This window comes from Mustela nivalis (genome assembly GCF_964662115.1).
Source record: "Mustela nivalis genome assembly, chromosome: 16".
NCBI lineage: Eukaryota > Metazoa > Chordata > Mammalia > Carnivora > Mustelidae > Mustela > Mustela nivalis.
Genome location: NC_139035.1, coordinates 59,536,951 through 59,548,718, shown reverse-complemented (window position 1 = coordinate 59,548,718; position 11,768 = coordinate 59,536,951). Strand labels below are relative to the sequence as shown.

At 41.4% G+C, this 11,768-nt stretch overlaps 1 protein-coding gene across 4 annotated transcripts; it reads right to left on the bottom strand.

The window, feature by feature from the left end:
* Positions 1–578: 578 nt before the first annotated feature.
* On the bottom strand, positions 579–10,861 carry FAM177B (family with sequence similarity 177 member B). 4 transcript variants are annotated; one of them, XM_082703967.1, is made up of 5 exons: positions 10,692–10,861; positions 6,908–7,071; positions 6,558–6,624; positions 4,055–4,152; positions 579–3,779 (listed from the first exon to the last, which is right to left on the bottom strand). In XM_082703967.1, exons 2-5 carry the CDS (start codon positions 6,980–6,982, stop codon positions 3,597–3,599), a joined length of 423 nt encoding a protein of 140 aa, XP_082560093.1. In that variant the 5' UTR covers positions 6,983–7,071; positions 10,692–10,861; the 3' UTR covers positions 579–3,596. The 4 variants fall into 4 exon arrangements, with proteins under 4 accessions (XP_082560093.1, XP_082560090.1, XP_082560092.1 ...); XM_082703964.1 differs by having other exon boundaries at positions 6,908–7,260; positions 10,692–10,840; XM_082703966.1 differs by having other exon boundaries at positions 6,908–7,074; positions 10,692–10,840.
* Positions 10,862–11,768: the final 907 nt, after the last annotated feature.

The following is an 11,768-nucleotide window of genomic DNA, read 5'->3' as shown; positions in this document are numbered from 1 at the left end:
AAACAAAACAAAACAAACAAACAAAACAAAACAAAAAAAAACATGGGAAGAGCATCTGAATACATATTTTTCCAAAGAAGATATATAAATGGCCAACAGTTATATGAAAAGCTGCTTAACATTCACTAATCATCAGGGAAATGCAAATTAAAACCACAATGAGATATTACCTCATTCCTGTTAGAGTGGCTTATATCAAAAAGACAAGCAAAAGCAAACGTTGGGGCACCTGGGTGGCTCGGGGGTTAAGCCTCTGCCTTCGGCTCAGATCATGATCTCAGGGTCCTGGGATTGAGCCCCACATTGGGCTTTCTACTCAGCAGGGACCGTGCTTCCCCCCCTCTCTCTGGCTGCCTCCCTGCCTACTTGTGATCTCTCTCTCTCTCTGTGTCAAATAAATAAATAAAATCTTAAAAAAAAAAAAAAAGAAGAAGAAGAAAAAGAAAAAGAAAATGTTGGTGCAGATGTGGAGAAAAGGAAACATTGGTGCATTCCTGGTGGCAAAATATATTGGTGCAGCTACTATGGAAAACAGTACAGAGATTTCTTAAGAAATTAAAAGTAGAACCACCACATGGTTCAGCAATTCCATTCATGGGCATTTATCCAAAGAAAAGGAAAACACTAACTCAAAAAGATATATGTACCATGTTTACTGCAGCACTATTTGCAACAGCTAAAACACAGAAGCAGCCTAAGGAACCATCAGTGCATGAAGGGATAAAGAAAATGTGGTACACACACATACACACAAAGTGGAATATTATGTAGCCTTGAAAAAGGAGGAAATCTTGTTATTTGCCACAACATGGATGGACCATGAAGGCATTATTAAGCTAAATGAAATGAGTCAGACGAAGAAAGATAAGTACCACTTAATCATACTTATATGTAAAATCTAAAAACCAACCAACCAACAAAAACAAATAACAAAAATTCAAACTCACAGATACACTGAACAGATTAGTGGTTGCCAGAGATGGGGCATGATGGGTGGGTGAAGGTGGTCAAAATGTACCAACTTAAAGTTATAAAAAATAAGTAAGTCATGATGATGTAATCATACAGCATGATGAATATACTGTATATTTGAAAGTCGCTAAGAGAGTAGATCTTTAAAGCTCTCATCACAAGAAAAAAATGTGTAACTGTGTGGTGGATGTTAACTAGACTAACTGTAGTGATCATTTCATAATAGATACCAATATTAATCATTAGGTTGTATACCTTAAACTAATATAATATTACAGGTCAGTTATATCTCAGTAAAAAATAAAGATTACAAAATAAAAGAGCTATGGAGTGATCTTTCTTCCTCCTGTAAGAAAGATGAGAAATGTTTACTGAATTTGTTCTAGACCTACTGAAGTTTATCTGCTGTTGGGGTCCATGAGATACCTCAATATCCTTCCAAAAAATTCTTTTTTGTTGCATAAACTAGTTCAAATTGAACTTGCTGCCTGTCTCAAATCTGGTTTACACATAGGAACGTTGTGAAGCTGCATCACTTGCACAGGGCCACTGAGGTACAAAGGGGCAGCAGAGCTGAGATTAAATCAATATCATAACTCCTGAGCCCATCAGTTATCCCATACAACCACTAGGAGAAAGTGTTTCCCCTTCTCAGCTGTCCTAGGAGGCTCACATCCCTTAAAGCTGATTGTGGCCATGTGACTTTCTTTGGTAGAGGAAACATAATCAGAGGTGACACAATTCATTCTCAGTGGGGACATTGATTGTCCATTCCGTCTCTGCTTCAGCAGCCCTGAGCACATCACAGTATGGAGGAATCATAAGATCAAAGACACATGTACAGGGGAGCCTGGGTGGCTCAGTGGGTTAAAGCCTCTGCCTTCAGCTCAGGTTATGATCCCAGGGTCCTGGGATCGAGCCCCACGTCGGGCTCTCTGCTCCGCAGGGAGCCTGCTTCCTCCTCTCTCTCTGCCTGCCTCTCTGCCCATTTGTGATTTCTCTCTCTCTGTCAAATAAATAAAATCTTTAAAAAAAAAAAAAGACACATGTACACTGAGCCAACGCTCTGGGAAGCCATCTAAACTGACAGCAGACTTCTCATGAGAAAGAAATAAGCTTTTGTTGTTTCAAGCCACTGAGCTTTACAATTGTTTGATTAGGCAACAAAACCTGTCTTATTCTCATATATCCAAACAACAACACCTTATTCCCAAGGCTGCCTTCTCGATTTCCTATCGAATCGATTCCAATTTCCCGTTCTCCTAGAGCTATTCCTTCAGTTACATATGCTGCATAATAAACCCCTCCAACACTTAAAACAGTAATGATTTATTCTATCTCGTGATTCTGCAGGTTGACTGGACTCAGCCATGGGGTTCATCTACTCCACGAGGGATAACAGAAGGTCATTTTTTGTGGCTCCATTTGGTGAGGAGCTTGGCTGGGACTGGAATGTGCAAGACATTCTTTCATCCTTGGAAATCTATTTCCACGTGGCCTTTCATTAGCGAGAAGTCTAGCCCAAGCTTCTTTACGAAATGGAGTTTCTAAGAGGACAGGCTCCCATTCACAAGTACTCATCAGGCCTCCACTTGCGTCACATTTGCTACTGTCTCATTGGCCAAAACAAGTCACATGGCCAAGCCCAGCATCAAGGTAGCTGGGACAGTATCAGGGCGTGAGCTTGAGAAGCCATGGTTCTTTAGAGACTTTCAAGGTAACATTCTATAACAGCCATTAATTAAGCATTACTGTTGAATATTAACAGTTTTAAAAGTGGTTTTGCTTTTATTATCTCATTTTTGTTTAACAGTAACCCTTGAGGAATAAATATATGCCACCCCTATTTTGCAGAGAAGGTGACAAGTGCTCAGAAATCTGGACTCCTAAAATCACACGACTAGTAAATGGTAGAGTGGAGACGACCTCCCGTCTTCTTACAGCAAGTCCTATGACTTTCTATAATATCGTAGCACAACCTGTGATATCGAGCTACGACTTCCAGGTTTGATCTTTCCAGGTTTTGAAATTTTGCTGACAAATTTTTAAAAAGTATTTTTAAATACTTTTTCTAGAGCTTGGATTATTGTTTTTAATTGTGTGTGTTGGGGGGCGGGAAATGCATCCAGTTCTCAAAGGCTTTGATATATCGTAACAAAGTTACTAACAATGTTAGTTTCTTGTAAAGCAAGTCCCAATGAAGCCAGAGGAGCTTCTGGAAAGCACACACCTTAGATCAAACCCTGAAAGAGGACTTACTTAGACTTCATAATGCCCAAAGTTTCTTCTGAGGAAGAGAGCTCCTTTTCTCCACCCCAGCCCCATGACGAAGAGTTTTAGTCCAGATCCAGGTTCCTTAAAGCATTTGCATTTCTGGGCAAACACCAGTAATAAGAGATGATTAGCAAAATTTCCATTATGACTGGGCAGAGGAAGGGGGTTGACTTGGGAGGCTTATAAAATTGAGAAAGCATCCATAATTCTCATTACTGCTTATAATCACGGATGCTAGAGAATAAATCACAAGATTAAAATCAGACCTGGCTCAGAAGCACAACCTGTGTTGCCATGGTCATCAATGGCAGTGGAACAGACATTCAGAGGAACTACAGCCCCGGGGCGCATTATGGGCTGAAATCTGCAGCCACGCCTTCCCTGGATGAGACACTCCGCTGAGGAACACCCTGGACAATGTCTTGTCGTCTGGTTCCATACTCTTGGCCCCCAGCCTCCAGGTGACACTTTTCATTAGGAACCTTGGCTGGCTGGGTCTTAGATCCATTCCCTTCACTTTCCTTGTCACTTTCCTGGTATGGAGAGAAACATGGAAAATTTAACTGCAAACCAAATACCTCTGAACTGCCCCTCTTGCAGAGACACCCCCATACGAAGCTTGTTTATTTAATGACTCTCAGGCTTCACGTTCAATCAACTTTTACAACCCATCTCGTGACATTGGAGCTTCACACAAGAGAGGCAGCTACAAAGTATCATGGAGGGAAATTGTACATAATTTCCAGGTGGGCGAGTAATTTACATGAAGTGGAAGCAACCAATCTTCCCCCATCAGGAGGTCACATACCTTAATTTGTGTCTTATAGTACTCATTCAACACATACTGATATTTGGGTTGATTAAGACCAAAGAAGGTAGCAAATCTTTCACCAAGGAACTCACATGCTAAAAGAAAGAACAAGCACTTGGGTAAGTTGAATTAATAACTAAAACTTAGAGTCAGCCAAGGGGTGAGAGTTTAAACTTGTCTGGAGGAGACCCATTACTACACTTAACTGGAAGGCTGATGAAAGATTTCAGTTGCTCTGGATTCTCAAGAAGTTCTCGGACTCAGAAGGACTTGTTAAATCGTCTATCTTCCCATGTGATTACATCTAAACTATCCTTTCCAGATGGGTGTGTCGGGAGAGATTTTTCAAAATGCTTACTACCCATGGCCAACGTTGGTGCTAAGCAATCACAGTAGATGCTTTGCTTGTGAAAGGTAGAGATAAAGGTTTAGCATTAATAGTGGTTTCCTGAGGGTGTCTCCTAGAAATGTTTCCCTTTAAAATTGTAGGATTTCTGACACCTCCCCCCGTCCCCAGTGACACAATTTTCTGATCCCCATGACTGATTTCCTCTTTTTGAGATGTTGCTCATAGAACACATTGGAATGGGGCTCTACATTTTTTTTTAATGTGTTTTATCTTTTCAAAAATACTGTAGTTCTTGGCTTCCTGGGTGGCTCAGATGGTTGGGCAACTGCCTTCTGCTCAGATCATGATCCTGGAATCCCAGGATCAGGTCCCGCATCAGGCTCCCAGCTCCACAGGGAGTCTGCTTCTCCCTCTGACCTCCCCTCTCATGCTCTGTCTCTCTTTCAAATAAATAGATAAAGTCTTTTTAAAAATACTGTAGCTCTTTAATCTGTTCGTTTGCCACCATGCATGGTATATGAGTATAGGAGAAGTTTCTAAAATACTAGATTAAATCTTGAGAAGTTTTCCTGTTTATGACCTACTAGAATTTTAGATTGAAAACACTCATTACCGGTCCATCTGGGTGTCAGCTCTATCCAGAGTTTCTGTGTGGAGACCAGGGTGCTAAGTGGTTGCATACTCATGCTTCCACTACCACCTGGAAGCCCCGCACAGATGCCCTTGAACGCTACAGTTCTGCTTGGAACCTGGAAGGCAGCTTGGTTCCCCTTGTGTCCTGTCCTTGCCATCCTAAGTCACAGCCCAGCATGGAAATCACTGCCTTCCCTGTTCGCCTTCACGTTTTCATATCGCTGTACTGGGTTTTTCTTTTTCACCTGATTTTATCTCCTAAGGTTTTCTCCCTCCAAAACATTTCATCTCTTTGTACGGTCTTTCCCCAACTAAAGCACAGAGCTCTCCGGAAGACAGCATATATATTCTGCCAGTATGTTATGCTTGAGGCAAGACTAGTATCTCACCCAGGTTCCCAAAGTAACTTCCAAATCCATAACTGTCTACCCTGGTGTGAAAGCACTTGCTCCTTTAAGGCACATTCCATCTGACTAAATCACCCAATCACTACTTTTTACTGTAATTTAAACACTTCCCTCCCCTCCCCTGCCCCCGGTGACTTTCATGGTCTCCACGCTGACCTTAGCCATACTTTCATAGCACTCTGATGGTACTGCCTCCTTATGTCAGCATTACTGAGTTTCCCCATCGGTGGTCCCGATGCTCCTTCGACCCGGCAATGGTGGCAACAAATTATAATTATAGGCATGTTTACTGGCCTATAATATCCATCGACCATTGAGTCCTTTGAAAGCAAAGACTGTCATTTGTTTTCATGTCCCAGGGACCCACACAGTGCCAAACACATACTGTCACTCAATAAATGTTTGTTTAATGAATGAATGAAGATCAATTCTTCAGAGCTATAGCTATACTTCATATTTTCTCACATTTTTAAAGTTGTTTCCTCCCTGTTGTCCATACAAGCATATGTGAGTTAGGAGGAAATAAGTAATAAGGTATTGTCAATTGGGCTCTAAAGAAAATTGGTGAATATCAAGGAATATAAGATTTAGTATTTCATCTGTTATAAATAGCCACGTAGGGCATTCACTGTGTCCCTGGGAAGGAAGGGTCAATAAAGTTCTTATTCATAACAGAGTGGTTATGATGAGGGACCTTGGAACTGTGCCATATAACAATAATTTTTAAAAAAACTTGGAAGTTTATTCAGAAAAAGAGTCAACTGGGGATGGGAGAGGTTATTGCCTTCAGATATTTGCAACTCCGTCCTGTGAAAGAGGAACCTAGGCTTGTTTTATATGCTCTTAAGAAAGACCCCTAAGATCCATGGGAATAAGTTTAGAAGAAGACAAAAGAGGAGGCAGAATTTAGTAAAAAGAATTGGAAAGAGGTGGGAGGGTCTGCCTAAAGATTCCTTTGGGAATGTTGAAGCATAGATTGAGAACCGATCAAGTCCTTCCTCCGGGATGCCACAGAGCGAAATAAAACTATTGGAAGCCCTAACTCTGAGGGTTTGTCAGTCCATCCTTGAGTATTTAGGACAAACAAATAAAGGGCATTGGCAGTACTTACCAGACAATGAGGTGCTTGCTATTTGGCCTGCCCAAAACCATAGATAGGGACCCCATGAAAGGGTAGACTGAAAAAGAGAGAGAGATCAAGTTAGAGTAATTATTAATAGGAGGGGTGATACAAAGTGTTTCGTGTAGAGGTTTCAAATGCTTTCTAGTATATTCCATTTTCTTTCTCATAAAGGAGAAATCCAAAGTTACCAAAATTATGAGCTAACTATAAATGGATCTAGAAAACAAACTAAGGGGAATAGGAGTTAGCTTAAAACTATATTTTCTACAAACCATTTCTGGCTTAATCTCTCATGCACTCAGTCCACATGTTCCCCAATATTGATACTGTAAGCTTACAGGATCATGTGTTGAATTTGTTTTCTGTCCCTTTTTTTCTTCCTCTTCCTCCTCCTCTGTGCTGTATTCTTCCATGATGTCTCCATCAACGAAATGGATAATTCTTTTGGGAGTAGCTCCTTTGGGAGATCCGCTCTTCTCTAATTCGGACTCCCAGAAATTGCCTTCTTCCATAAGAAAATCAAACAAGTAGTGAATTAAAAACCAGACACCTTAGGGCAGGTCTCCTGGGCAGAGTTTCTATAGCTGATAGGTATTTGGTTGTTCTCAATGGGTAGTAAAGCTAGAGACTTCAGATATAATCACAGCTGTGATCTCATCAATTCTTCAAATCCAACAAGGACTGTCCCGTTCTGTATCAAAATGGGAAAAATTTTATTAGTAGTGAAAATGTGAACTTTGAGTCTCCAAACAAAAATTTCAACAGGGTTTCCTTACCCCTTATTAATTACAAAACCAACAAATACTAGTAGAAAGAGTCCATTAACCTGTGGAAATTTCCTAATTATTTCAATAAATAATGAGAGACAATATATGCAGTGATTAAGAGAGCAGGCTTGGCACAAAGAAGAAAAAAACTATCAAGTATACCTGGTAAAGGACTTCTTTCCAGAATATGTAAAGAACTATTACAATTCAATAAGTAAGAGACAAACAACTCAATTGAAATATGAGCAGAGAGGGGCTCCTGGGTGGCTCAGTTGGTTAAGCATCTGTCTTCGTCTTGGGTCATGATCCCTGGGTCCTAAGATTGAGCCTTGCTTCGGGCTCCCTGATCAGCGGGGTATCTGCTTCTCCCTCTCCCTCTGCCTCTCCTCCCTGGCTTGTGTTTTCTCTCTCTCTCACTCACTCTCTCTCTCAAATAAATAAATAAAATCTTAAAAAAAAAAAAAACCCTATTACTTAGTATCTCTGTGCCTTGGTTTCCTTATCTATAAAATAAGAATAGTACAGTTTGAGTGTATGTTTGAATATACCACCAACCTTATAAAATGAGAATTCAATGAATAAAGATACACCATGGAATTAGAAAAATTTTTAGCAAACAGCAAGTGTCTCAAAAAAGCTAGCTTTTAAGTACCTATCACGTAATAGTGTATATATTAGACACTATTCTAATGTAGTAACCACACTATTGTCTTAATTGGTACTTAATATATTTTAAGATTTTATCAGCAAATATGGCAGACTGAGCTGACGTGAGTGACTCCTTTCTGGTTCCAAATACACAAGATTAAACAAATAAAAATATTAAATCAAGCTATACTAAGGCAAGAAGAGAGAAGAGACAGTCACTGGAAAGAAGGAAGCCTAGGTATCTGCATAAGAAGGAACTCAAAATCCTAAGGGTAAGCGAAAGCTGATATAATTCCTGAGGGTCTCAGAAATAGATAAAGGCACTGGGGCTAAAGTTTTTTTTTTTAATAGATTTTTTATTTATTTATTTGACAGAGAGAGATCACAGTAGGAGAGAGGAAGGGAAGAGATCACAGAGAGAGGAAGGGAAGCAGGTTCCCTGCTGAGCAGAGAGCCCGATGTGGGACTCGATCCCAGGACCCTGAGATCATGACCTGAGCCAAAGGCAGCGGCTTAACCACCTGAGCCACCCAGGCGCCCCTAAAGTTTTAACACGGGTGCAGAGAGGAGAGCCCAAATCACAGATCCTGTGAGAGTGAGGAGCCAAAGTGAAACCCCTGCACGAAGCCAAGATAATAGTGTACAATGTTACCTATCAAATATGGACTAGAATAACTGCCTACTGCTTTAGGAAAGTGGCAAAGTAATTTGTCATCTCCTGGCAATGTGGGTAGAAATAGTCACCTGAAAAATACTGGAACCCCAGGCCAGTACCAAACACTGGGTGTGGCCAAGTTCATAGTCCTCCTGTGGTATCAGGACCCAAAGTGAAGCTGCAGGGCACCTGGGTGGCTCCGTGGGTTAAAGCTTCTGCCTTCAGCTCAGGTCAGGATCATAGGGTCCTGGGATCAAGCCCCGCATCGGGCTCTCTGCTCAGTAGGGAGCCTGCTTCCCGCCCCACCCTGCCTGCCTTTCTGCCTATTTGTGATTTCTGTCAAATAAATAAATTAAATCTTTGAAAAAAAAAAAAAAAGTGAAGCTGCAGGGACCAAAGGCGGGGGAAACCCATAGAACTCTGTTGGAAGCAAGCACAAAGGAAGGGAATGGTCAGCAAGACAGGGTACGCTGCCTCTCCGCCAAAAACAACTCTTGCTGAGGAGACACTTGCAAAAACTTACAAATCATGGGAAGAAACCAATCCCAAAATGGGCAGAGTCTTCACCCAAGAGTTAGAAATACTAGAACAACACAAAACTTGAAAATGAACGTTTCATATAGCCACAGGGATAAAGGAAACAAAACATAATATCCCAGAGGAACAGGTGATTTGAAGAAGATCGGAACAGAAATTCTAGAAATGAAATATATAGTCAATATAGGATAGGTTGGATGTAGATTGAACAATGAAGAAATCTCGCGTAGCACAGCATCAAGCGGTATATATTCCACCAGCATGAAAGGAAAGCTTTGAGATGAAGGATAGTTGAGAAAGTCCAATACCTAGTGATTGGGAGTCCAGAGAAGTGAACAGAAAAAACGGAGAACACAATATGGGAAGAGGTAATGGCTATGAATTTTCAAAATTTGAAGAGCAACATAAATCCTCAAATACAGGAAACCTAAAGAATCCTAAGAAGGGCAAATAATAATGAAATCAAACCTAGATCATGGAAATTACTGAAAATCTTAAAGGTTACAATACATAAGGCAGATTATTCACAACGGTGTAACAGACCAGTTAGACTAGTGGCTGACATTATCAGCAACAATGGAGACCAGAAATATGTATGTTTATGTATATATGAATATTCATATATTTATGTGTTGAAAGGGCCAGGGGCAGGCTGCCCCAAATAGGTCACTTTGGCATACTGATTGTTTTAAATAAAGGTTACTCAAGAGCCAAACTGTGCGAGAAGGACACTCAGACCCTCGTCTGAAAACAGGAAACCTATGTGAAAGGGACCCTCCCTGGGTACCAGAGGTAGGAAATTTAGACCCAAGAAGACTGTAGAAACAACCCTCATTGCTTTTTACTGATTCACTATCCCAGCCCAAAGTCTGTTCAGAAGCCCATACTAATTGAAGCCCCGAAAGTTTTGTTTGTTCTGTGAAATCTTCACAGATCTATCATCTATCGTCTCTCTGTCTAAAAAGTACAAAATCAGCCTGCCTTGGGCATTTCTTTGGGTCTCAATTTCATTATCGGGTCTCTCTGTGCATGTAATAAAACTTTGCTTTTTGTTTTTCTTTTCTCCTGTTCATCTGTCGTTTGTAAATTTAATTCTTTGTCCAACTGGAAGACCTTGAGCATAGAAAAAATTGTTCACGCCCTTCAGTATAGGCGAAAAGATCACCAGATCTTAGTGGTACAGTGCTGAGTTTATGTCCTTGGCAAAGGTGCGTGTCGCCCAAGGCCCGTCGAGGGTGAAATCTGTCATCCGCAGCTCGGTGATGGGAGGTGACGGGATGCCCGCCCAGCACAGGGGCTTCTAAGGAGACTTGAACGATGAGCAGGGTTTTCCTGCCTGACTTAGTGACTGCGTCACAACAGAACCTTAGCAAGAAATAGGAAAAGTTGTTACTGTTTCGTCTCTGATGCCAAAGAGCAGCAGAAAGTAAGCATTTTGATTTGGTGTTTAAGACCCAACTGTCAGTGCCATGAGAAATAAAACACATCCTACAACAATAGTCAAAAGCAACTCACCTGCCTTTATCCCTCTCCGTTTCCTTTCATTGCTTTTCCTCAGTTATGTTTGGCTTGCAAAGTAGTACAGAATTCGGTGCTGGAAATTGTTCAGGAGCTTGTGAGTCAGTGAAACTCGGCGGAAGCCATGCCGAGCCCTCGACTCTTCTGACGTGGACTTGCTCTAGTGTGTGTCTTCCAGGGTGCAGCGTGTTTGATTTGTGGGAAGGTCAGTCCCGTGACACACACTGTGTTACAGAAACCCAGTGGCGGTTATCTTGCCCAGATTAGAAGCATCTAAGGAGCTTTTAAGAAATTCTAAGGGCAGAACACACCCTAGACCACTTTAACCACAATCTCGGTGGGTGCGACGTGGATACTGGTTATGTTTGAAGCTGCTCAGGTGATCCCACTTTGCAGATAAGCTTGAGGACCTGTGCCCAAGGAAGCAGGAAGAGATTCAGCAATCTGGTGTACACTGAGCTCGAGCCAAGACGTCTTGTGTATTTTTTTTCAAGAGGGCTTTTTGTTTTTTTTGTTTTCGGAGCAGTCCCCCCAACCTTGCTCTAACTAAAAAGCTTAAGTATAAAAAGTTTAAGAATAGCGCCTAGCAGTCCCACTATCATTTACTGTACTTCACTCCTCTGAAGACCATCTCCCAGTACACACATTTCCAAACCAAGTGAAGTAGCCCATCACCCATATTCCTGGCTTAGTGTTACCTATTTTACAGATTCATGATAACTGTTGGCTCTCTGATGAAAATACTGGCTTGGGCTCTACCTGATAATAGTGTTGAGAGTTAAATAGGCATTTATATCTTTCAGTTGAGGGAGGCTCAAAAGGAGGGTAGAGAGAGAGAAGGAGAGAGAAAAAAAGAGAGAGACTTAGCTTACAGTTGATTTAGTGAATATTTTTCTGCCACCTAATGGACTTTTTAGGATGTGCTATTCAAAATTACCCAAGAATGTGGAATCTAGGGGTGCCTGAGTGGCTCAGTGGGTTAAAGCCTCTGCTTTCAGTTCAGGTCATGATCTCAGGGTCCTGGGATCGAGCCCCACATCAGGCTCTTTGCTCAGCAGGGAGCCTGCTTCCTCC

What these genes read in the sequence shown, in the direction of transcription:
- FAM177B (XM_082703964.1), bottom strand. Translation starts at nt 7,081, where the DNA reads ATGGAAGAAGGCAATTTCTGGGAGTCCGAATTAGAGAAGAGCGGATCT. An exon ending in CAAATTCAACACATGATCCT is followed by an intron (nt 6,625 to 6,907) that starts GTAAGCTTACAG and finishes TCTCTTTTTCAG; the next exon opens with TCTACCCTTTCATGGGGTCC. An exon ending in AGCAAGCACCTCATTGTCTG is followed by an intron (nt 4,153 to 6,557) that starts GTAAGTACTGCC and finishes TCTTTCTTTTAG; the next exon opens with CATGTGAGTTCCTTGGTGAA.